The 27,493-nt window shown below is 36.6% G+C and overlaps 1 protein-coding gene across 2 annotated transcripts in view; it reads left to right on the top strand.

Moving 5' to 3' along the window:
• The window catches only part of vgll4b (vestigial-like family member 4b), a 49,807-nt gene that overhangs the window by 4,770 nt on the left and 17,544 nt on the right, over positions 1 to 27,493 (top strand). Inside the window, exon 1 of one of the 2 annotated variants that reach the window (XM_048172229.1) lies at positions 19,553 to 19,921. The exons of the other annotated variant lie outside the window; for it this stretch is intronic. Within the exon in view, the coding sequence (XP_048028186.1) occupies positions 19,840 to 19,921 (82 nt within the window). The 5' untranslated portion in view covers positions 19,553 to 19,839. Of the gene's footprint in view, positions 1 to 19,552; positions 19,922 to 27,493 lie in introns of those variants that run through there. 2 annotated transcript variants of the gene reach the window in all.

Here is a 27,493-nt window from a genome sequence, read left to right as displayed (position 1 = left end):
TTGCTGGCCTTCATTCAGAGAGTGTTCTGTCAGAGTAAGGACATCTGTTGATATCACATGGATGGTTCAAGTTTTGTTTTAATAATTAATGAAAGCATTTTTGAAAATGATTTTGCCCTAGCAACCACCTATAGCACCCTAGTAGATGCATAGCAACACCCTGGGAACCATCCACAGCACCCTAGCAACTGCATAGCAATGCCCTGCCAACCACTCACAACATTGTTGCAACTGCACTAAAAAAACACTAGTACCTGCATAGAAACACACTAAAGCCCACTCAGAGTACCTTAGTAACTGTGTATCAGCGATCTAACCCAAACCTCCCTAACAACTGCACTGAAACACTAAAATCTTAAAACATCTTAACAACTGCATAGCAACACCCTGGGAACCACAGATAACACACTGGCAAACTCATAGTAACACAATGATCAGAGCACCTTAGCAACCGCATATCAATGCCATGGCAACCACCCACAACACACTAGCAACCTCATAGTAACACACTGCTCAAAACACCTTCGTGACTGCATAGCAACACTCACAACCACCTGCAGCACCCTAGCAACTGCATAGTAATGCACTACTCCGAACACCTTAGCAACCACATATCAATACCCTGGAAACCATTCACAACACCCTAGCAACTGCATTTAAATACACTAAAACCCACTCAAAGCACCTTAGTAACTGTATCTGGGCTTTGGCAACCACCCACAACCCCCTAGAAACTGCACTGAAACGCACTAAAATCCTCTCAAAAAAAATCTAGCAACTGCATAGCAACACCTCCATCAACAACCTAGCAACCTCTTAGTAACGCACTGCTCAAAACACCTTAGCAAATGCTTATCAATACCCTTGGAACCACCCACAACACCCTAGCAACTGCATAGCAACACCCTGGGAACCACCCACAACACCCTAGCAACTGCATAGCAACACCCTGGAAACCACCTACAACACCCTAGCAACTGCATAGCAACACCCTGGGAACCACCCACAACACCCTAGCAACTGCATAGTAACACACTGCTCAAAACACCCTAGCAAATGCTTCACAACACCCTGGGAACCACCTACAACACCCTAGCAACTGCATAGCAACACCCTGGAAACCACCTACAACACCCTAGCAACTGCATAGTAACACACTGCTCAAAACACCCTAGCAAATGCTTCGCAACACCCTGGGAACCACCCACAACACCCTAGCAACTGCATAGCAACACCCTGGAAACCACCTACAACACCCTAGCAACTGCATAGCAACACCCTGGGAACCACCCACAACGCCCTAGCAACTGCATAGTAACACACTGCTCAAAACACCCTAGCAAATGCTTTGCAACACCCTGGGAACCACCCACAACACCCTAGCAACTGCATAGCAACACCCTGGGAACCACCCACAACACCCTAGCAACTGCATAGTAACACACTGCTCAAAACACCCTAGCAAATGCTTCGCAACACCCTGGGAACCACCCACAACACCCTAGCAACTGCATAGCAACACCCTAGGAACCACCCACAACACCCTAGCAACTGCATAGCAACACCCTGGGAACCACCCACAACACCCTAGCAACTGCATAGTAACACACTGCTCAAAACACCCTAGCAAATGCTTCGCAACACCCTGGGAACCACCCACAACACCCTAGCAACTGCATAGCAACACCCTGGAAACCACCTACAACACCCTAGCAACTGCATAGCAACACCCTGGCAACCATCCACAACACCCTAGCAACGCTCTAAGCATCAGTAGCCTAACTTTTAAGAATGAAAAATAAGTTTAAGAAAAGTCTGTAGAGTTTCTGAGAGTACAAACACTTGAAGTTCATTGATTGGGCCAGTCTGTGTGTTAATAGACTCAAAGAACGGCTCTCCTTTATCTGCTGTAGCTCCTTCAGCTGCCCGTCCCGTTCCTTCGAGTGTTCGCATGTGTGCTGGAGAACAAAACGACCCTTCATTCATATTGTTTGTGTCCACTTGCATTGTGTTTGATTATTAATGCCTTCTAACTGTCTGAGAAAGAACAATGTTTTACAAAATAATGGATAAGAGCTTTAATAAGACATTGCATCCTTATTAAAAGAGTTAAATCAATGCATACGGTTGAAACCTAAGTGTCTGTCTGATGATAAAAACAGAGCTCCAGCAGGGGCCCTCGGCTCATTTCAGCAGCACACATGCTTGAACCTGGGGTTTTGGGTCAGAGGTTAAAGGTCACTGAAGTAGGCCACACATAATTGTTGTTGAGGCACACAAGCTGTTGTCTTGATAGATTTCAGAAAGAAAGGACTAGTACCAGAAGTCTGGTAAAATCTTAAAGGGATAGTTCACCCAAAAATGAAAATGTGATGTTTATCTGCTTACCCCCAGCGCATCCAAGATGTAGGTGACTTTTTTTCTTCAGTCGAACGCAAATTATGATTAACTGCAACCGCTGCCGTCTGTCAGTCAAATAATAGCAGTAGATGGGAACTTCAACTATAACAGTAAATAAAACTTGCTTAGACAAATCAAAATTAAAACCTGCGGCTCGTGACGACACATTGATGTCCTAAGACACGAAACGATCGGTTTGTGCGAGAAACCGAACGTTATTTATATAATTTTTACCTCTAATACACCACTATGTCCAACTTCGTTCAGCTTCCTGTTAGTGAGGTCAAAAAACGCGTTCTGAAGACGGAAGTGATGTCTCGCCCATATACTTCAATGAGCGCGAGACATCACTTCCGTTGTCAGAGCGCGATCAGACCTCACTAGCCGGAAGCTGAACGGAGTTGGACATAGTGGTGTATTAGAGGTAAAAAATGATATAAATACTGTTCGGTTTCTCGCACAAACCGATCGTTTCGTGTCTTAGGACATCAATGTGTCGTCACGAGCCGCAGGGTTTAATTTGGATTTGTCTATGGAAGTTTTTTCGACTCTTAATGTTCAAGTTCCCAATCACTGCTATTATTTGACTGACAGACGGCAGCGGTTGCAGTTAAAAATCATAATTTGCGTTCGACTGAAGAAAAAAAGTCACCTACATCTTGGATGCCCTGGGGGTAAGCAGATAAACATCAAATTTTCATTTTTGGGTGAACTATCCCTTTAATGTCAATATTCAATTCAGAGCAATATATAATTTGCTTCAAAGCAGCTTTACAGGAAATGCTTGTTACAGTTCTGTCATCAGTCAGAGATGAGTGTGTCAGAGAAAAATCCACATGGCAGTGATATACAGCTGTGACAGTGCATGGTATGTGGTTAGTTAACATGTATTCAGCTAAGCAGACAGCAGATCCTGTGATCGTAGTGATTACAATATAAGGAAAAATATCACAATATTGAATGTCGTCGATCGAAAGTTGCCATCATCTGCAGTCCTCACAGTTGTCTGAAATCATCCAAACTGGAGCTGGTTCAATCTGTAGTTACTCCTGAGGTAGAAACAGAGAAGCAAAAGCAGAACTATCTGCTGATCATAGCATTTTAGATAAAATATGATGATGTGTATTTGGTACCATTTCATCTGATATAATCGTCGAAAGTTTATTAGAAGCATTATGTGAATGCTTGGATAAAGAGATGTTTTTAATGTGTCCGAGCCCGAACATTATCAGGAAGTCTTTTTTTTCATGACTAAAACGAGACGATGTCGAGGTTATTAAAGGATAACTTTGACTATATCAACATGCGTGAAAAATAATAACTTTACCAAAACCTCTTTTTGCTTTTGTCAAAAAAGAGGAGAGGATGTTACAAGGATACATTTTCTGCCTGGTGTTTTACTTAATTTAGCAATCTGGCGACCATGTGCATGCTAAATCTTCTCTGTAATAAATCTAAACATGATCTTGACTAGATTTGTGATCGCTGAATAAATGCACTTAAGCAATGCAATACATATATAGTCTTTTATGCAGTTTTTTTAATAGAAAAACATGTAATTTGGAAATACTATTAGGAATTTCACCATTTTAATTTTTGACCACCATTTTTTTGTCAGTTAAAGCTAGTCCCAGAATAAAATGCATGTTTGAGCTGTTTTAATTGAAAGCAACTTGCACGGATATATATTATTTATATCATAAAATGTCAGTGTCATTGTTTTGTCTCAAGATGCACACCAGAAGTGATTTTTTTTATTTTTTTTTTTAATCTTTTTTTATTTTTTTTTCTAGGGTATGTTTATAAAAGGTACTTTAATGTCCTAATTGAACTAAGATCTAATCTTGGCTTAATCTAAGTCCTGTCTGTGAAACCAGGCCATAGTCAACTAAAACTTAACTAAACAAAAACGGTTGAATAAATATGAAAAAACAAACCTAAAAACTACATATAACACAGGACAGGACTAAGACTAAAAAAATAGCTGACAAATTTAACACTATTCCAGAGTTTAGGAGCCAAATGCAAAAAACCTCTAATTCCTTTAGTGGACTTTATTGTAACAGTTGTAATAATTGATGCCAATAATAAACGTTTGATTATATAATGTGTACAAGACACCGTTTTCACATACAAATGGAAATTTTTTTTAATGTGTTTTGGCCGTTTAATGCGTTTAACAGCATTTTGGGGGCCTGAAAATACAAATTTTTGAAAACGACACTGTCAAAATCTCTGTGTAAACTACAAACATGTGAATTTGTGAAAACAGTGACGTCATACGCATGTGTATTACATGTTGAGTCTATAGCTGCATAGCGTTTCTTTACAAAGTGACATCGCCATCTACTGGCCTGGCAGCAGAATACAGCGATTTTAGTCGTTTTGACGGATCTGTGTGAACGGGGATTCTTTTGACAGCTTTGTCATCTGTACACAAAAACGTTTACATTTTTAGTAATGCAAATGTACCATTAGACTACATCTAGTTAGTCATGTCGCTGAATGTTCTGTGTGCATGAGCGGCTCAGTTTCGTCTACTACACAACTCAATCACGCGTGACGCTCGCAGTGTTTTCAGCATCTGCCGTCTCGCGTGAACTTCACCAGCAGCATTCATAAATCATTAAGCAGAATTTGGGAGAAAATTTAAGGCAGTGGAATTCAGTTGTTTCCCACATTTGTAATAAATATTTGGGTTTAAGTAGCAAACACATAGCAACACCCTAGAAACCAACGCTAAAACATGTTTTGCACAGCAAAAATGACCTCATATATTCTATCATGTTTCAATATAACAAAAAGTCTGAAGCTTTTAATGAAGGCTTTATTTGGGATCATTTCTTCTTTTCACTCGCTTGTTTTCTTCTGTGAGGAACAATCCCATATTCTGAAAGCTCTCATACACAGAAAGACTTTAATAGATCACTAGTTAACTGCCTTTAACCAAATTCTGCTGTTGTCACCACATTAATGGTTCAAAATGTTGGTTGTTGTTCCACCATGATCACTAACCTCTAAACCGCCGTGAAGTGTGCAGTCATATTGTGGTTTGCATGGAGTGTTTTGATATTGAAGCTCATTTGAGATCTTTATTGTTATCATTAAAACGGCAGCTTTGTTTTGAGCAGTTTGACCCGAATCAGGCTGAAGTGTGTGAATCTCTTTAATCTGTTCCATGTTCACTGTATTTATCAGTGTGTGAGGAAATAGTGCACACATGCAACTGGAAATAGTGTGATGTAACACATCTCGGAGCACTTATTCCGATCCTGTCTCGATTTCCCGTGTTTATTGTTCTGGAGGGATTGGTGTCTGGTGACAGTGAAGTCAGGAGAGCGTGTGAGAGGTTCTCATGTGTGCGGTCAAGAGTTTGGACACATACTTATGCTTTATTACATCAGTTTATCCTCATTTTAGTCTAAGAGTAAAGACATGAAAACTGTGAAATAATGTGAATGTGGGGAGAATATGAAATTCATACAAGAGTCTTTCCAGCAAAGGCTTTAGTTCAAAACATCCTGAGACTCAAAAGTTCAGTCAAGTGTGTCCAAAAGTTTTGTAGTGTGTTAGTGTGTTAAATATTACTTATTAGGTTTAATATTTCACCTTGTAAAGGTCGTTTGTTAATCATGGACTGGACAGAAGTATGTTTAGTTCTAGTGTGGATGGCAGATGATCTGCTGCTGTTAGTTTATGAGATGTTAGAGACACTGAAACGGATACAAGGACATTGTTAATTCTTCCTCTAGGCTGGTGTTTCAGAGGTCATAAATGTGCACTAAAATTACCTTGTAAGAGGCATTTGTGTTTATGGAGCACAAATGACCATCATTATTGTGTTAAATTCATGCTCCTCATAATCTTGAATCAGATTATCTTCTCTTCTCTGATGATGAGGGCGGGGCAACCTGTCACTCACATGAGATCCACCAATAGCAAACCACAACCATCCAATCAATTCCCCACAGACAAAATCAAGCCCCGCCCTACATTTGTTCTTGTTTGCAAAGCATTTCACACTGGTCATATACGACACAATGGAGAAGAAAAGACCACCACAACTTCTGTTTCATGACGACTTGAACAGTTTGAGTCCCTTCTAATTCCCTGAATCCCATAAAAGCAAACACACACAATGTGAGGCAGATGAGGAACGACTGGGCCGTGAGAGCAGCGGAGGTCAGAGGGGTCGCGGCGCAGCTGTCTCACTGTATCTTGGAGACCAGGAGCTGCTCAGCACATGAAGCGTCAGGAATGCAGGGTGTGTGTGTGTGTGTGTGTGTGTGTTTGGGGTTATTCGCGACACGTGTTTGAGAACAGCAGGGACTCAGATTAAAGAGGACTTCTGTGCAATATTTCGATTTAACAGTGAAAAGTCTCTGCAGACTGTGTTGCATACACTGAATTAAAGTGCCCTCTTATGCTGTTTTAAAGGTTTCTAATGTTGTTTCTCGTCTCCTACAACAGGTTCACATTCATCCAAGATCAAAAACACTTTAATTCTCTCATAATATCCACTGCAGCATCAGCTCTTTTCTCTCAGTGTCTGAAACGCTTCCATCAAGGATTCGGTCTCTCTAAACCCCGCCTTTCTGAGAGCTGCTCTGCTGCGATTGGTCAGAAACCAAACGCTCATTATCATATCTGAATCTCAGCTCTTGATTCGCAGTGATACGAACAGTAACGACGGCGTCGGTTTTACCGTATCAATCTCAGCAGAAAACAGCGTCTTCTCGACATGAACGACACGAACCAAACTCTTCCAGTCTCAGATACAACTACAGTGATTGAGGGCGGGGCAAAGAGACGCTGTTCAGCCAATCAAGACAGAGGCGGGCATTATGCAAATTAGTTACACACCTACGAGCAGGAAGTGAGACTGAATTACTGACGACTCGTTTCAGTTCAGAATCATTCTTCTTTTGGGAGACAAAAGCTCTTTGAATCTTTGCAGATCTTTTACATTCACAAACAGCTCAATCACACACTACATGAAAGGTCATATGTGAAAAAGCATAACGGGCACTAATCAAGATACACCCAACATGATATTCTTGATCGTTTTCTACACAATGTGGTAAACATGCTCTTCACAGATGTCCATTTGACAACGCTGAAAGCCTTCAGTATGACTCTGAATGTTCACTGCACGTTTACTCCAGCTCCACCCCGTCAGATGGAAAGAGTTTCCGGCTCCTTGCACCGTTTGGTTCGGGTCTGGTCTGTGTTTGAGACATTCCTCAGTTCTGGCCTTCTTTTGTTTCCCAAGACGTTTCTTCAGTTTTTGCTTATTGTCCTGCTGGAAATGGAACATTTGTGCTCAAGGATGTTTCTGTGTTTGACGTTCGCCACCTGGGTGTTGTTGGGCTGAACTGGGTTTGCACCAAAAACATGCTGCTTAGACCTCAGCTCTGCTTCCCAAAGGTTTCAGGTCTTGCTGCATGGTTTCTAGGGTGTGACTTGATGTTTCTAGTCTGTGAGATTGACGTCTGGACCGTTTCTGCCAGTTCAGATTGAATCAAGCATTGAAATATAAGCAATTGAAATGTTCCATCATTGGTGCTGCTGGTTTCTTGTACGCTTCTGTGGTGAATTGTTGTCATGCTGGTTTGCTGTTGTGTCTGTTTATCATCATTACTGTAGGTGTGGAATAAGTGGCATTATTTGTGTATTTTAAACAAACTTCACATTAAAGTTTTTTTTTGTGTGTGTGTGTGTGGGGGGGGGGGGGTCTTGTAATCTTGGCCGGTTATATACGGTGGTGACGACCATTTACATAGTTTAAAAGTGACAGAAAAGTCATTTATAATGTTACAAAAGATTCTGTTTCAAATAAATGCTGTTCTTTTGAACTTTGTTCATCAAAGAATCATGAAAAATAAAATCAATAAAAAATATGACTGTTTTCAACATTGATGATAATCATAAATGCTTCATGAGCAGCAAATCATCATATCAGAATGATTTCTGAAGGATCATGTGACACTGAAGACTGGAGTAATGATGCTGAAAATTCAAGAATAAATTACACTTTACTATATATTCACATAGAAAACAGCTGATTTACACTGGAATAATATATCTAGGGCTGGGTAAAAAATATCGATCACACACAGTTGTAATCGCGGCTGTTAAGCAGTAATCAATCTAATATATATCCATGCATATGTCAAAGATTATCTTAAAACATCAACCAGAAAACTGAAGTAACTGCTCATCTGTCCTGATTGGCTGAAGCATCTAGATGAGTGAAGTTTGATGACAAACTTTGATGTTGGCTTGACAAAGCCAGACCTGACATTATAAAATAACTTTGAACAGCTTGAAGTTTGAAGGTTTTACTCAGAGAAAATAATGTTTTTACACATTGTTAAATGGAATGAGCATGTTGCTAACATGAATTAGCATGTTTTAACACATTGCTAACATGAATTGGCATTTGCTAACATGTTTTAGTATTTTGTTAACATCAATTAGCATTTTGCTAACAGGTTTTAGCACATTGTTAACGATTTAATGTTTTGCTAGCATTAATTAGCATGTTGCTAACATGTTTTAACACATTGCTAACATGAAATAGTGTGTTTTAACATTGCTAACATCAGTTAGCATTTTGCTAACATGTTTTAGCACATTAACATGATTTAATGTTTTGCTACCATAAATTAGCATTTTGCTAACATGTTTTAGCACATTGCTTACATATTTTACCACATTGTTAGAATTATTTATCACTTTGTTAACATAAACTAGCTTGTTGTTAGCATTTTTAATACATTGCTAGCATGAATTAGCATGTTTTAGCACATTGCAAACATGGTTTAACACAATGCTAAGGTGATTTAACACTTTGCTAGCATAAATTAGCATGTAAATTCTATTGCTGGCATAAATTAACGTTTTACTTGCATGTTTTACCATATTGTTAACATTATTACACTTTTCTAGCATATGCTAGCATGTTGTTAACGTGATTAGTTTGTTGCTAACATGAATTAGCATGAATTAGCATGTTTTAACACATTGCTAACATGAATTGGCATTTGCTAACATGTTTTAGTATTTTGTTAACATCAATTAGCATTTTGCTAACAGGTTTTAGCACATTGTTAACATGAAATAGCGTGTTTTAACATTGCTAACATCAGTTAGCATTTTGCTAACATGTTTTAACACATTAACATGATTTAATGTTTTGCTAGCATAAATTAGCATTTTGCTAACATGTTTTAGCACATTGCTTACATATTTTACCACATTGTTAGAATTATTTATCACTTTGTTAACATAAACTAGCTTGTTGTTAGCATTTTAATACATTGCTAGCATGAATTAGCATGTTTTAGCACATTGCTAACATGGTTTAACACAATGCTAAGGTGATTTAACACTTTGCTAGCATTAAATTAGCATGTAAATTATATTGCTGGCATAAATTAACGTTTTACTTGCATGTTTTACCATATTGTTAACATTATTACACTTTTCTAGCATATGTTAGCATGTTGTTAACGTGATTAGTTTGTTGCTAACATGAATTAGCATGTTTTAACACATTGCTAACATGATTTAACACGTTGCTAGCATGATTTAGCACATTGTTACATGTACGCACATGTTTCTGGTGTTACATTTAAAGTATGTTCATGTAACTTCAGTTACGGTGCATTTATTCCGCAGCTCTAAACCTTTAAACTTGCTGGTATCTTAAGCTCAATAGCGGCCTCTACAGCAACCTGCGAGTAGTGCAGAGCGACATGCAGACATTAAGTGCATTGTGTCCGGTGCTTCGTACTAAAGACACTTAAAAAGTGTGAGCAGTACTTTTATAAACTGTTGAAAGTTGTTCCAGTATCTGTTGCTGAACTTCTGGCGGTTTGGAGAGAGTGTGAGTGGAACAGATCGACAGCAGTGAAACGCTCACGTTACGCGTGGATCAGAGGATCATGTTGGAGCAGCGCTCGCTATACAGCGGGGCGGATCTGCTTTCCTTTCCAAAACAACTAGAACAATACAGCGTCCCCTAGAAACGCCAGTGCCACACGTGTTCCTCGCACCTGCGCCAGCCAGTGTCTGTCATGATATCACTTAAAGGAGAAGTTCAGCCAAAATAAAAGCACCAAGGAAACGGTGCTGGATTCTGTTTGGATGCAGTTAGTCCCCGTGTGGAGGCTGTCAAGCACAGTAAAAGTATCATAATGGTTCTCCATGTGTCTGAATCTCAAACTTTATTTCTACAGCGCTTTATACGATAGAAATTGTTTCAAAGCAGTTTCACAGAATCAGTGATGCAGACTTCATCAAACATAAGACACATTTTAAATTCTCTGTAAAGCGGCTCTACAGAAGACAGTAGTGAGATTATCATTAGATCAGGGCAGCGTTTCCCAAAAGCACCTATTGAAACCAATGGAGCTACGATCAACTTAGGCTTACGATGCTTTTGGGAAACGCTACCCAGTTCAGTTCACTGTTGATTCAGTTCACTTCACTGTTGATTCAATTCACTTCACTGTTGATTCAGTTCAGTTCACTTCACTGTTGATTCAATTCACTTCACTGTTGATTCAGTTCAGTTCACTTCACTGTTGATTCAGTTCACTTCATTATTGATTCAGTTCACTTCCCTGTTGATTCAGTTCAGTGTTGAATCAGTTCAGTTTAGTGTTGATTCAATTCATTATTGATTCAGTTGAGCTCACTGTTGATTCAGATCACTTCACTGTTGATTCAGTTCACTTCACTTCACTGTTGATTCAGTTCACTTCACTGTTGATTCAGATCACTTCACTGTTGATTCAGTTCACTTCACTTCACTGTTGATTCAGTTCACTTCACTGTTGATTCAGTTCAGTGTTGAATCAGTTCACTTCACTGTTGATTCAGTTCACTTCATTATTGATTCAGTTCAGCTCACTGTTGATTCAGTTCAGCTCACTGTTGATTCAGTTCACTTCACTTCACTGTTGATTCAGTTCAGTTCACTTCACTGTTGATTCAGTTCAGCTCACTGTTGATTCAGTTCAGTGTTGATTCAGTTCAAGTTTAGTGTTGATTCAGTTCACTTCATTATTGATTCAGTTCAACTCATTATTGATTCAGTTCACTTCCCTGTTGATTCAGTTCAGTGTTGAATCAGTTCAGTTTAGTGTTGATTCAATTCATTATTGATTCAGTTGAGCTCACTGTTGATTCAGATCACTTCACTGTTGATTCAGTTCACTTCACTTCACTGTTGATTCAGTTCACTTCACTGTTGATTCAGTTCAGTGTTGAATCAGTTCACTTCACTGTTGATTCAGTTCACTTCATTATTGATTCAGTTCAGCTCACTGTTGATTCAGTTCAGCTCACTGTTGATTCAGTTCACTTCACTTCACTGTTGATTCAGTTCACTTCACTGTTGATTCAGTTCAGCTCACTGTTGATTCAGTTCAGTGTTGATTCAGTTCAAGTTTAGTGTTGATTCAGTTCACTTCATTATTGATTCAGTTCAACTCATTATTGATTCAGTTCACTTCCCTGTTGATTCAGTTCAGTGTTGAATCAGTTCAGTTTAGTGTTGATTCAATTAATTATTGATTCAGTTCAGCTCACTGTTGATTCAGTTCATTGATTCAGTTCAGCTCACTGTTGATTCAGTTCAGGGTTGATTCAGTTCAGTGTTAATTCAGATTACTTCAGTGTTAAATCAGTTCAGTTCAGTGTTGATTCAGATTAGTTTAGTGTTGATTCAGTTCTTATTGATTCAGTTCAGCTCACTGTTGATTCAGTTTACTTCATTCTTGATTCAGATCAGTAACAATGTCGATAGGCTTGTTCGAGATGCATCGGCGCTGCACAGACTGATCGGCGTATGACATTAAAGTACCGCAAGAGTGATTGGAGAGCAAACGACTCCTTATGCTTTTGAATCGCTCTTGCGGTACTTTGTCATACGTTGATCGGTCTGTGCAGCGCCGATGCATCTCGAACAAGCCTGATGTTGCAAATGTGAATGTGGCTGGCTGAGCTGGGGCCTATTTCATAAAACAAGTTACCAAATAATCCAGGTTTATTTTAGTAAGTCTGGTTTATTGTCAGTTGATTTGGTTCAAAATAAATCAGACTAACTGAAATAAGCCTAGCTTATTTTGTAAACTTGTTTTATGAAACAGGCCCCTGGTGCCAAGTTTTAGTAAATAATGATTTAAATTTCAGTCTGTTTCTTCATCAGTTCAGTTCAGTGTTGATTTAGTTCAGTGTTGATTAGATTCAGTTCAGTGTTGATTAGATTCAGTTCAGTGTTGATTAGATTCAGTTTATTGTTGATTCAGTTCATTATTGATTCAGTTCACCTCACTGTTGATTCAGTTCAGTGTTAATTCAGATTAGTTCAGTTCAGTGTTGATTCAGTTCAGCTCACTGTTGATTCAGTTCACTTCACTGTTGATTCAGTTCAGTGTAAATTCAGATTAGTTCAGTTCAGTGTTGATTCAGTTCAGCTCACTGTTGATTCAGTTCATTATTGATTCAGTTCACTTCACTGTTGATTCAGTTCACTTCACTGTTGATTCAGTTCACTTCACTGTTGATTCAGTTCACTGTTGATTCAGTTCACTTCACTGTTGATTCAGTTCACTTCACTGTTGATTCAGTTCAGTGTTAATTCAGATTAGTTCAGTTCAGTGTTGATTCAGTTCAGCTCACTGTTGATTCAGTTCAGCTCACTGTTGATTCAGTTCAGCTCACTGTTGATTCAGTTCAGCTCACTGTTGATTCAGTTCACTTCACTGTTGATTCAGTTCACTTCACTGTTGATTCAGTTCACTTCACTGTTGATTCAGTTCACTTCACTGTTAATTCAATTCAGTGTTGATTCAGTTCAGTGTTGATTAGATTCAGTTCAGTGTTGATTTGATTCAGTTCAGTGTTGATTCAGTTCAGTGTTGATTTGATTCAGTTCAGTGTTAATTCAGTTAAATTCACTGTTGATTCAGTTCAGTAACAATGTCAATGCTGTGAATGTGAACTGAACTGGTGTCCAGGTTTAGCAGTTTCTCACTGTTGTATGAGGGCGAGTGAATGATAAGAGATTAATTTTGAGTGAACTTCTAAGTAATGCCACTGTTGGCATGATGTTGATCTCAAATTACAGCCTGCGACTGATTATGCCTTGGATTTAACTCGGTTTTTAATGAATCAGTGGCATTAAAATGGCTCATTAGTCAAATATGACACAGTCTTGAGGTCGATTATGTGTTTGAACATCGACTCGACTTGTTTAATCTGATCCTGGAGACAGAGAGGCTGTAGAACGCCCTGATTATCCCTGCGCATCCCAGCTTATGATTATACTTCATGAAGTTGAAACAGGCCAGATTTGAGGGAGCGACGGGATCATTTACAGTCTGATATAATCTGATGCTCTCAGGGGGAGAAAACGCATCAGGCTTGTGTAAGAATTAATCATCTTAGCTTCGTTACTCAAGATGGTTTCAACAAAGTGGCCATTTGAAGAGCATTACCGCCTGCCTCAGATTTAACAAACTCCTAACACAATCCTCTCTACTGCTTCAATCAGACATAACCGTCATTGATCAGACAAAACTCATACTGACACTCTTAAAAATGAGCAAAGCTGACTGTGAAAGTTTGTTTTTGCCATTTCTCTTATTCAAAATATTCATAAAAAAACTTATTTTATATTCATATTTTATATTTATATTCATAAAAAGTTATTTACACAAAATATAAATGTGGAATAAATGAAATAAATATGGTTTTCTCCAAAATATGTGAGCCAAAATTATTGGCACCCCTACAAACTCTAATAAGCAGAAATGTAACTGGAGTATTTTCCCATTGTTTTAAAGTTGACCTCAGTGATCAGGAACAATCAGCACTTCCTGTTTCATGGACACTAAATATGAGGTGACATACAGGCCAAACATCGCTTTAGTGGAAATCCGTTTTTTTCCATTTCAGTTTTTCTGGATTCCATTTAGCAATAAAAGTTAAAATCATGACACTTATAACAATTTATTAAAAGTTTAATAGAAATTAAATTTTTTAGGGCTCTATGAAATATTTTATTTTTAACATTTTAATGGTTTAATTAAATTGTAATAATCAAAAAGCATGTTTAATCAATTAAATTCATAAAAAACAACTTAATTTATATATATAATTTTTTTTTTTACAATAATATGAAATTTCAGAAGTTTTCAGAAATTCTGCATTGTGTATTTTAATTTTTCTGGTAATCAGATGAAGGCATAAAACATGATCAATTGAATTCATCTTTTAATAAAATGAGAATTAAACAAACCCTTTCATTTTTTGGCAAATAAAGTGCTGCACAACAGGGGTTTACTGTTAAAATTAAAACATGGAAGAACATTTGTGCAGTTATTCCTTAAAATAAAGTTAGTAAAATCATTTTATTAGTAGTAGTATTAGTATTACCTTCTGCATTACAATATTAATATGTTTCTGTCACAATTTCTTCAAGTTAAACCAAACTTTAGTTTAGGGTCCAATTCTCACTGTTAACTATGACTCTTTTGCCTCAATAAACTCCTAATTACTGCTTATTAATAGTTAGTAAGGTATTAGTTAAGTTTGGGTTTTAGGCAAGTTCTCACAAAAACTCCCGTTATAATCAATGAAACGGTTTACATGGTAGAATGGATAAATTAAGTCTGATTTCTTCACCGGTGACTAATCTAATGTTTTTGATTGGTCAAGCACTCAACAGAGACGTCTGTGATTGGTTAGAATCCTCAACGCTGCAAAAACAACACCTAAAAACAAATGTTTGGTGCAGCACGAGCAGATGTGAATGTAATGTTGCAATTGATACTCTTTCACATTTTCACTTTAACCATGATTTAATTTTTTGCTCCAGGCCCCTGCTGATGTCCAACAGTCGCACTCATAAAGGATCAAAAACACTATTAAAGCAGCTCAACAGTAGTTCATACAACTAGAGCACTGTATTCCACGTCTTCTGATGTCCTATGATAGATTTGTGAGAAATGGACCCATAATTTAGTCATCGTGAAATGTCATTGTCATGTGACCAAATGAAACTGACATCAAACCTGGTTCCACGTTTGAATTGAGAGCTAAAATAACTTAAATAGGGATTTGCACAGTTTGAGTGTGCTGTTGATAAAGCGATGCAGGTTTATGAGGTGACAGACTCGTAAAATATGAAATCGCTCTTATTTCCTTCCAGCCAAGCTCACTTGAACACACTTCAGTGACTCCTGAACTCTCGAGTAGATTTGACTGAGCAGCTGTTCACTCGGCTCCTGTCGGAGCGTACAGTGTTTTATGTCCCTCAAATATCTGGACACAATGGATCACGCCGCTCTCTGTTCAGCCCGTTGTGTGTCGAGTGTGTGAAATATGAGACAATGCCTCCTCAAACCCAGTGAGAAGCGTTTTCCTTTGGTATCGAGCGAGTCGGAGTAAAGACGAGTGCGGTAACCAGTGAACAGACCTGTAATCCCCGGCTGGAGCGGACGCCTCAAATGAATAACGCCTTCAGCTCTCCAGGAATTCTTGGGAATCCAGCGCTCTGTTAAAGGTTAACTGGCTGTAAAGTTTCAAGCGTTTGCTACCGATCCAGTTAGGTGGAGTGGGGTAAGGTGTGCCGCTCTTTTGCTTCAAGTTGAGAATGAGGAAGAGATAAAACTAACATAATCTGATTGAACATCGTTAACATGCAGAATCAAGTTCAGTCAGTGAAGAAAGAAATAATTTACATTTATGAAAGAAAAAACAAATCTAAGCAATCTTCCATGCAAAAGTCTCATTGTGGAGCCGAGAAGTTTAATATCAACCAAACTTTGGAAACTTCCCCAGCTATAATTGGATTTATATATATCCCTCTAAAGTACGCAATATGATATTAAAATGATTGTTTTTCCTGCTTAAAATTGGACACTTTAACAATATCAATAATAATGCAGATATTGTCATACATTTTCAATTTATTTATTTTTTATAAGTTTGTATCACAATGGAAAAATTTTAACATTTGGCTCTTGCATGTAGAAAAAAAAAATGTATGTATTGAAAACATCAATTTCTTTAAAAACATTTATCCAGTTTTTAATGTATTAAAAGTTTCATGTTTAATAAAAAGTAACATTTTATATCCAGCTGTTGCTCTCAGGCAACATTGTAGCATAGTGGAACACAAGAATTACCAAACCATCATATTATTATGTTATTATATCAAGTTATCATATCCATCTCCATCTTCTCTCTCTCCATGACGGACTGTCACTATGATTTCATCTTCCTCCTCACAGCATGACCCCTCATTAACTCCTCATCCTCACCTTCATCAGCTGCCAGAGCTATCTGTGCTTTATAGCTTTATGAAGTGCTTTAGAAAATGTGCAGATCATAATATATGCAGATATAGTATGTGAATTACTATTCTTATAAGTGCATTACAAAATCATGTGAAAATGCAAATATATTAAGATAATTCTCACTCTTTTCCTTACAAATATGATACATTACATTTGTATTCAAACCTATTATGGCTGTATGGCCTTATGCGATTCCATTATGGTACAATGTTGCCTTGAGGAAACACACGGTTTTTGTGTTATTTTCTCTAAAACATTTGATGACATATAATGTAAAGTTCTTGAAAATACTTCTTCACTTGCCAGTGAAGGTGACTCGTATTTTCTGTGGGTGATTAAATGGATACAAACAAGTGAAAAAAGCACTTTTCATTGGAGAAAATATGGAGTCATGTGACGTGTGCTGAAACAAAACACAAAATGGACCCCTGCTGGTCATGTTTTGGTCTTTTTTGCACTTTTATTGATTAGTATTTGAGTTATTCTGTCCTGAGATTGGTGCCTTATTTTATTAAAAACAAACTGAAATAAACCATATATATATATATATATATATATATATATATATATATATATATATATATATATATATATATATATATATATATATATATATAATGTTTTGTTTTGTTTTGTGTGAAGAAAGACATTAACAGTGATGAAAGCCAAAATATTAGATGAATATTTGTGGAGTAATCCACTATTTTATAACTTTCACCTGAGATTTGGAGCCAAATTACAGGTGGAGAAAATGACTTTAGAAAGATGGCAGCATCATTATTTTATTTTTTACACAGAGATTGGACAGTCTATTAGTACATTCTGTTGTCTTTAGCAGTCCTTGTTGCATTATATGCCAGAAAAGCTCTTTTCGTGGTGTTTTCGCCCGGAGTTGGCATGTCTGTAACTCAAGAAGATCTCGCAATATCTTTTTAGATTATATATATTTAGGAATGTGAGCTCTAATGTCCACTTTTGAGTCAGATAATAACGTGGTTGTTGTTCTGATAACGTCTAGGTTTTATTCATTAAGCACTAGGGTTGCAAAGGAGCGGAAAGTTTCTGGTAAATTTCCACGGGAACTTAACATGGGGAATTTTGGAAAATATTACAATATCGTATACAAACATAAATATAAACATTTTGTTTGGTCATAACATGAAATAAGTAATTTTTCGCATTCATTTCATTCTAATTTAGTAAATATGTAAAATAAATATATTTTTATTGCAGCAATTGTTATGTTATTTCAGCATCACATGATCCTTCAGAAATCATTCTAATATGATGATTTTGATACTCAGTTATTATCAATGTTGGAAACAGTTGTGCTGCTGAATATGTTTTTGTAACCTGTGATACTTTTTTCATGATTCATTGATGAATAAAAATTAAAAATAACAGCATTTATTCAAAATCAAAATCTTTTCTAACAATATCACTTTTTATCAGTTTCACACATCCGTGCTGAATAAAAGCATTAATTTCTTTCAAAAAAAAAAGAAAGAAAAAGAAAATTACTGACCCCAAACTTTTGAACGCTAGTGTATATTGTTAAAAAAGATTTCTATTTTAAATAAATTCTGTTCTTTCAATTTTTATTCATCAAAGAATCCTGAAAAAGTATCACAGGTTATAAAATAATATTAAGCAGCACAACTGTTTCCAACATTGATAATAAATCATCATATCAGAATGATTTCTGAAGGATCATGTGACACTGAAGACTGGAGTAATGATGCTGAAAATTCAGCTTTGATCACAGAAATAAATTATATTTTAACATATATTAAAATAGAAAACCATTATTTTAAAATTGTAGTTATATTTCACAATATTACTGTTTTTTTTTCTGTATTTTTGATCAAATGTGCATGTTATGGACTGGGGGAGTGCAGGGGGTGTGTCCTCAATATCCCTGCAGTATGTAGTGTGCTGTGTGAATGTGATTGAGAAATGTGCAGGGTCAAAATTCAACTGAAATTGCATTAAATCTGGTTGTTGTAATCAAAATTATGCTGCAAGATGTTTTTTTTTTCAACTACATTTAAGTACCCTGTTATAGGCTAACCTGTAATTTTGCAAATTCCTTGTTTATTCCCATTAATTCCCATGGAAAGTTTCCAGCTTTGAAAATTCCCGGAATTTTGCAGTCCTCCGAATCAGCTTGAGTCACCAGCTCTTGCTGCACACCAGAGGGCAGCAGAGTGTCACTAGAGATCAGTGTCATGTGGTCTTGAGTTTAGCTCTACATTAAACCATATGGAAGTTTTATGTTTTACAATAACTATAGTAAGTGACTTATTGTGCCAGTAGCATATAAAAATGACAATATTGTTCATTTTAAGACTTAATACAGATGTGGATCCATAAAGATTCGAGTTATTTTCATTTTTTAAGGAAAATACAAGTAACTATTTTAAAATGACCTAAAACCTTAGTAGCTACTAGTAAATAGTAAAAAGGAATAGCTGCTTACATTAGACAAGTACTTACTAGTAGAATAATTACAATAATAAAAGCTTCTTGTCAATTTTAATTAGTAAAAATGGCTATTCAGAAACAAATCTTATAACAAACATCTGGAAATCCATGAAATAGTTACTTAAAAATGACTTTCCATAGTAACTTTTCTTTGTTTTGTAAATTTCTTCTCCTCCTCCCCCATTACATGTACCGATTCCCATGCGTTTGGGAGGGGGAACTCTCGCGGGATTTGGCGAGCGTGCCCAGTGTGAGGAGGCGGCGCGCGCAGAGGAGCGCGGGAGCGCGCACCGGACTCATAGCGATCACAGGCTGCGCGTGCGTGTCAGTGCAGTCGACTTACAGCGGGCTGTGAGGAGAACTGGCGCGACCCTTTGTCCTCAAATACAACTCTTTTCACACGCTAAAACTTCTTAAAGTTTCTTTAAACTCGCGTTAGAGTGCTTCTGCTCGTTAGGTACTCAAGCAGGTCGGGTTAAACTAGTTATTTTCGCTCTGTTTGAAGTTAAAGGCTGGGCCTTTACACGCGCTCCTGACGAGAGGAAAAGAAGCTGCTTTTCTGCGACTAAAAAGTCCATAAATGCTTTTTACCAAAATGGACCTGTTGAACTACCAGTACTTGGACAAAATGAACAACAACATTGGCATCCTGTGCTACGAAGGTAAGATTTCAACACTCATTTTATGACTTTATGCTGAATGAAATGAAGTATTTTGTCAGTGAAAATAACGGACGCCCGTGACGTCACCGAGCCGAGCTGCACTTTCACGCTCTTTCCGCGCGCTGATTTCTGTGTTTCAGGCGATTTTCACGAGGCTTGTTTACTTCTAATGTTGTTGTTTACTCTCAGAAGATTATATGTTTCTGAAGAATGACAGAAGAAGCTTTGAATTAGTTTGTTCGTGGGGGAAAAAGTGTTTTTACATCCCGAAAAACAACAGCAGACGTGTTGCTAACTTCCCAAAGCTATTTCAAAGCTGTCTAAAACAGCATTTAGCTCTAATTATGTGTTTATCTAATTATATGTGTGTGTGTGTGTGTGTGTGTGTGTGTGTGTGTGTGTGTTTAAAAGTGGTTAAACGCTTGAAAGAAAGTAGAAACATTTATAGAAACACTTAATAATGTTATTTAATATCAATGTTTATATTTCAGCTTTTTTAGCCACTTGTTTGTGATTTAAAAGTAGTAAAGTGCAGATTGGCTCATGAATATCATATTCAGGATTTTGCTCACACTATTTACACCTTAACTACTGTGTACTAACATTAAATATCTACAAGACTGTAGGTTTCCCACAAAAATATCCCACATTTACTGCTAATAAGTTTGAGGTTTGGTTCAGGTGTAAAGGTAGGGTTAGTTATGTTTTATGGTAATGGTTGGATTGTTTATCATTGTAACTACAAAGTTTAATTAAATGCAACTATTTTAAAAGACACCAGCAATTATGTGGGCCAAAGATGAAAAAGGGTTTTCAAGCATAAATGTAATACAGCTTTGAATTGTTGTTTTTCAGTACTTCAGAATGGGTCTTGTTTGTTTATTTATTTATTTTTTTTATGAGCAAAAATTAAATATACATTTTTACCATGATTTACAGAAGACACCCACTAAAATGTCATTCAGTGTAACAATCTTTCAGGGATATTTACAACAAAAAAATCTACTTATGCCATATTAAAGACTAATTACTTAATTTTTTTAAACTTTGCCACTCTCTAGGTTTTGCCCATTTCTCAGCAATATTTTTTTTTTTATAATTTAAAATGCAATAAAATTGAGTATGCTCACTTATTCTTTTATACATACAGGTCAGAATAAGCGTTTAAGTTTTTACATAAATATACACTACCAGTCAAAAGTTTGGACAGATTACTGTTTTTAATGTTTTTGAACGAAGTCTCTTAAGCTCATGAAGGCTTCATTTATTTCATAATAAATACAGAAAAAACAATAATATTGTGAAATATTATTACAATTTAAAATTATGGTTTTCTATTTTAATATACTTTAAAATATAATTTATTTCTGTGATCAAAGCTGCATTTTCAGCATCATTACTCCAGTCTTCAGTGTCACATGATCCTTCAGAAATCATTCTGATATGATGATTTATTATCAATGTTGGAAACAGTTGTGCTGCTTAATATTTTATAACCTGTGATACTTTTTTTTTTTTCAGGATTCATTGTTAAAAGTTAAAAAGAACAGCATTTATTCAAAATATAAATCTTTATAAATCACTTTTTATCATTTTAACACATGCTCGCTTAATAAAAGTGTGAATTTCTTTCAAAAAAAGGAAAGAAAAAAATTACTTACCCCAAACTTTTGAACCGTAGTGTATATTGTTACAAAAGATTTCTATTTTAAATAAATGCTGATATTTTTTTAACTTTTTATTCATCAAAGAGTCCTGAAAAAGTATCACAGGTTAAAAAATAATATTAAGCAGCACAACTGTTTCCAACATTGATAATAAATCATCATATCAGAATGATTTCTGAAGGATCATGTGACACTGAAGACTGGAGTAATGATGCTGAAAATTCAGCTTTGATCACAGAAATAAATTATATTTTAAAGTATATTAAAATAGAAAATCATAATTTTAAATTGTAATAATATTTCACAATATTATTGTTTTTTTTTTTTTCTTTATTTATTATGAAATAAATGCAGCCTTACTGTTCAAAAACATTAAAAATAGTAATGTTTCCAAAATTTGACGGGTAGTATGTGTTTCACTGAATGACAATGGAACTTAAATTATTCTCCCAAAACTTATTTGAAACCTTTAAAAGTAGACGATTTACTCACATTTAATGTGCTTTCAATGTATATAAAATCACTTTCTATCAATTTCTATTGATGCAGATATTTAAACACCTTTAACTCATGTACAGAAGTAAATTGTCTGATGGTTAGTTAAGGATGCCTAATCTAACCTGTGGCTGGAATATTATTATTATTATTATCTGAAGCAGCTCCAGCACATGCTTTCAGAAGTGCGCATGAGAAATGTACAGTATGCAGATTCCTTTGGTTCATGTACTGCAATCCAGAGCAGTTCCTCATGCGTTACTCACCTTCTGTCTTCTCACTGTTCATACTGTGTTTTGTTTCTGTTTGGCTTTATTTTGAGCATCGTGCGAGGCTATGTGCTTCAGTAGAGCTGTGGATTGAGTAGAAAAGCAGGTAAATCAAGCGTGGATCTCTGCACCGAGCTGTACCAGCCTCCTGTTGTTGACCATCACATGTCAAGAGGGCAGAAATGTGATCCAGACCCCATATACCCGTCCGGACGGCTCTTTTTCATCTTGTGATTTACACTTGTGCAGGAAATACACAACATTAATGCGTCCTGCTAATATATCAGGACAGTTGCTTTATTAACAGTTTGTTCTGTAATGTGATGCAGGTTGTTTGTTGGCAAATTGCTAAACATCTGTCTGCACATTTTCATGTTGTTTCTGATCTAGGAGGGTTTGGCATCAGCATAATTGGCCTCCATTGCTCATGCTTCAAGCACTTAATCTGAGTGTTACTTTGAAGTGTTAGTATTAGGCCCAACTTGTGTTAGAGACGTTTTTGTTTACGTCTGTGAGTGACAGCAGACCTCTTTCTTGGCCGGTGGCTCTTTGGCGTTTCCAGATAACTCTTCAAAACATTATGTGGAAAAACTCCAGCAGCAACTGAATGGTTGACGTGACTGGCGTATCTCTCCACGGGCCTCTGTTCTGAGAATCTATTATAGCTGCTCGGAGCGGATGTCGGACCCGCTGGAATGCCCTCCTCTCGGGCAGCCGGTCACATGACCCAGTGACAGTGGATGGAAATACACAATCACAGCCGTTTTTTGCTCACTGTAGCACGGCTGCTGCTTCAGCTATTTATAATGTGTGCCAGAGAATTTCCTGAGCACATGGCTAATCTGTTACAGCATCGTCCCTGAAAATAGCTCTGTTTCTGCATCGTTTTTTGTCTCTGCCTAGTCGAAACGTGCACAGTGCGGTTCTCTGGTGAAAGACATCGCTTTGCTGAACTTTGCTTTGCGCTTTATCTGGAATCGAGTGAAAGCAGCCATTCAAAGGTCGCAGACAAACTTTCTTATCTTTATGTTCATTGTTCTTCACACCAAAGATGATTTTGAGGACTCTTACCATGAGCTGGGGAGATTATAAAAGTTTACGGAAATAATTAAATGTATGCTTATTATACATAATATTCACTCAAAATTTAATGTTAACACAGTCAGTTGTCTTAAAGGGTTAGATCACCCCAAAATGAAAATTGTCATTAATTACTCACCCTCATGTCGTTCCAAACCTGTAAGATCTTCAGAATGCAAATTAAGATATTTTTGATGAAATCTGAGAGATTTCTGTCCCTTCATTGATTCGCAACTGACACTTTGACGCGTCAAAAAGTTCATAAAGAGATTGTAAAACTAATCCATTTGAATCGAGCGGTTTAGTCCAAATTTTCTGAAGAGACTCGATTGCTTTTTACACTGAACAGATTGAATTTAGGCTTTTATTCACATATAAGCATTGATCAACGCACACATTATGGTAAATGGAAGCTCAAGCATGTTCACTTGACGTGCGAGGACCAATGAGGTCTCTCAGATTTCGTTAAAATATCTTCATTTGTGTTTCGAAGATGATGATATACCTTCTGCTGCTTGTGATGTCATTAGTAATAATCAAATGGCAGTAAAGAGTAAAATCACTCCCTGCTCTTGATTGGAAAACATTCAGATACTCAAATCACTTTGTTTTTTGCTTGTAATTAATGTTTACAATTAGCTTGTTTTGAAGCTGTATTTAGTCAGTTGAAAATTCCTAACAGTTGTTTTAATACATTTTTTAAATTGTAGTAATATTTTAAAAAAGTACGTATTAAACATGCAAATTTAATATTTTAAAAGTCTGTAAACAAATTTAAGAAAGAAAAAAAAAAAAAGTAGAATCAAGAATTGTTTTGGAATCGTATCGTGACTCCTGGAATTGTAATCGGATTGGATCATGAGGTGCCTGCAGATTCCAGGGCTCGCTTGTCCGTGACAAGTGTTTTTTTTGTTTTGTTTTTTTGTTTTTTTTTTGAAGTGAAAGAATTTTACTTGCCCAACCAGACAAGTAGCCTGATTAAAACATTAATAACACAATAACTAGGAATCATCAAAACGTGAGAATGATTTTATTACATTTAGTGTAAGTGGCGATTGATGGTGAATGATATATAATACATACTATAATGTACTATAATAACAGAGCCTCTCGAGGAGAAATCTAAACAAATGGGCATAACACAAAAACTAAACTCCATGTGGAATTTTTATATTTATAACATATACAGTTAAGCAACATCACATGATCAAGAGTGCTGTTTTCCTGAATATCATCACGATTGAAAATGTGACATTTCATAAGACAGTTCAATAAACAAGTCACTATATTTTAGACACAATATTGACTGTTTTTGTTCTATTTCAGCAATGAAAATAGTTCCAAAGATCACAGCAACACTCAGCCGTCTTTCATTGCTGAATAATTCAGCGTTTTGAATGAATTGGTTAAGTCAAAGATTCAATGACCCATTCATAAACAACTTCCTCACTCTTGAATGAATCAGTCGTTTGAATGAATGATTCATGACTCACTTTTGGTTTAGTTTTTTTTTTTTTTCCCCAACATTTCTTATTTGTATTTTCAAAAAATTTTTAAAACAATATCATAACCTTATTTAATGTTTCAGTGTAAATGATTTAATCTGATCGGTAACAGCCCTACATTGTCGTATTATTCTAATTGAATTTATTGATCAAAGTTAAGAATATAAAATGAAAAATACATTTAATAAGATTTTCACTTTATTAAAGTGAAAAAAATGCCCTCAGGATAAATATCACAAATATGCAAATTTAAATGTCAAAGCTGATTGAACTCTGATAAGAATATTGCTTCATAATAAATTATATTTAAAACACAATTTTATTTTTTCTGGACAAGCAACTTTTTTATACATTGACCAATTTACTTGAATCATTCATAATGTCAAACCCTGGATTCCCACCCCTGATTGGAAGTAGATTCATTATGGATCATTACAGATACTTCACCTTAAAAGTACCAAGTAGTCACACAGTGAGAAAGAAATATATATAGTGTGTTTTCTTTCATGACTACAGATCCCTCCATCACACGTGTCATTAACTGGATGTATTGCTTGACTTTCATGGAGAGCGTGTTTTCCCTTGATTACAGGAATCAGACGTGTTCAGGAGGAATGCGTGGCCTTTTCCGTGTTGTTGCAGGTTGCGGCGGTGGCATGCTGTGCTCATCTCGGGCTCTGCGCTTGCCAGCTGAGTTTAAAATGAAGCCGAGCCGTTAGCCAGGAGTGAAACGCTGACTGTCATCTTTCCTGCTGAACAAAGGCTAAAAAGAGCTGCTGGCAACAGAAAGATAAGACCCCCTGCTAAAACCATACCTGTCTAGCAGTGGCCTCCCTGCTTAAAAAGAGAGACATGCGTGCCCTCCGCTCCAATGAATGGGTAACATGCTGTCTGCTGGTCAGAGAAGATCAGATTTCAGACGCTTTGTATGATCAGGAGCTTGAAGGCAGGGCTTGGTTTGACAGGGAATCTCTTCTTTTCACACCATGTTTGCCAAAAGTGTTATTTGCATATGAGGTTGTCTTCTGAAAATGTGTGAGGATGTGCGGTGGAGGAAGGGTTTGGCTCACATCCGTAACACAATCTCATTCTGGCTTGACGTTTGAAGTCTCCAGTAGTAGGAGCAGACTTTGATCACTTACGCTCATAATGACAGTCTTTCAATAGATCAAACATTGGCTTCATCTCTTCTAACACTGATAGTCATCTTTTATGGCTCCTGCAGTTCCCAGCGAAGGTTGTTGTGAGGTTTCTACTTGATCTGAACGTCTCACCGAAGTGTGAAATTCAACAGGTTGGTTGAAAGAAGCTTCGTTCTCCTGTTTCTCTCTTTTCTCCTTGAGGTGCACTTCAGAAGTTCTGCAGAGAGGAAATCATGCTAGTGATTTGATTTCCGTGTGAATTAGACAAACTTCTCACAATCTTACTTGCAGATCAACTCAAACATCTTCTGAGACATTGAGTCAGGAGCGTCTAGATTCATTCACACTGAGCTTTGAGTTCATAAAATTGCCAGAGAGCTTTAAAAGGGATGCCAAAATACTGGAATCAGGATCTAGTAACGTTCCCGGGAATATCTGCGCAACCGTTAGTTGATGTGCAGCTATTTTGCTGGCAGGAGGAGAAAATTAGTTTACAAAAATAAAGCAGTTATTCACAAGAGGATGATAAAATGAATTTGCAGGGATGTCACATCGTAATGTCGCTTTGGCTTTATGGAACGGTCCACGACGTGTGTGAATGAAAGCACAGAATAAGTTCTGGCAGTGTGAATGAATACAGTTCCTGGAACAGCTTTCTCATAAATTCTGCGAAATCTGTGTCTGAAGGGAGCTTCTGAGATTGCCAATGTTGATTTTTCACACTTTTTGACTAGCTGCTTAATGCATGAATCACATTTCATATTTGTAATGTTGCATTTGGTTTGCACTTCACCAAATTTTAAGCATTACAATTGGTTGGACAAACTTTTTTTGAGCTTTTTTCCTTAATGCTTTGTCATTATGCATATGCACTACCGTTGAATATTTTGTTGTGAATTAATTTGATCAAAAGTGACACTTTCTTTACCATTTCAAATAAATTCTGTTCTTCTGAACTTTAGTCATCAAACAATCCTGAAAAATAAAATGCTGAAAATTCAGTTTTAATCAAAGAAATGAATTTCACTTTACTATATATTCACATGTCACAAAAATGCTGTCATGCAAAACACATTTTATCAGTGAATTATGGTGTTTAGACTAGTGATCGACCGATGTATCTGTTTACCGATATTTTTCCCGATATTTAAGCATTTTTCCATAATCGGGTATCGTAATATCGTAATATCGGATTCGATAAAATGGTTTGTTCAGCTCATTTGTGTTGTAATAATTGTCAAACAGAAGTATAACAGTAAATAAATATCGGTTCTGCATATCGGTTATCAGGTACATAAACATGCAAATAATCGGTATCGGTTATAAAAAATCAATATCGGTCGATCACTAGTTTAGACAGCGATATATCCTGTGACAGGTTTGGAAAAAAATAAAAATCTCAAAACAGATGCCA

The sequence above is a fragment of the Megalobrama amblycephala genome, linkage group LG21, assembly GCF_018812025.1.
Source record: "Megalobrama amblycephala isolate DHTTF-2021 linkage group LG21, ASM1881202v1, whole genome shotgun sequence".
NCBI classification, from domain to species: domain Eukaryota; kingdom Metazoa; phylum Chordata; class Actinopteri; order Cypriniformes; family Xenocyprididae; genus Megalobrama; species Megalobrama amblycephala.
Note: the sequence above shows the minus strand (reverse complement) of the source record. Positions and strands in the feature narration are given on the sequence as shown.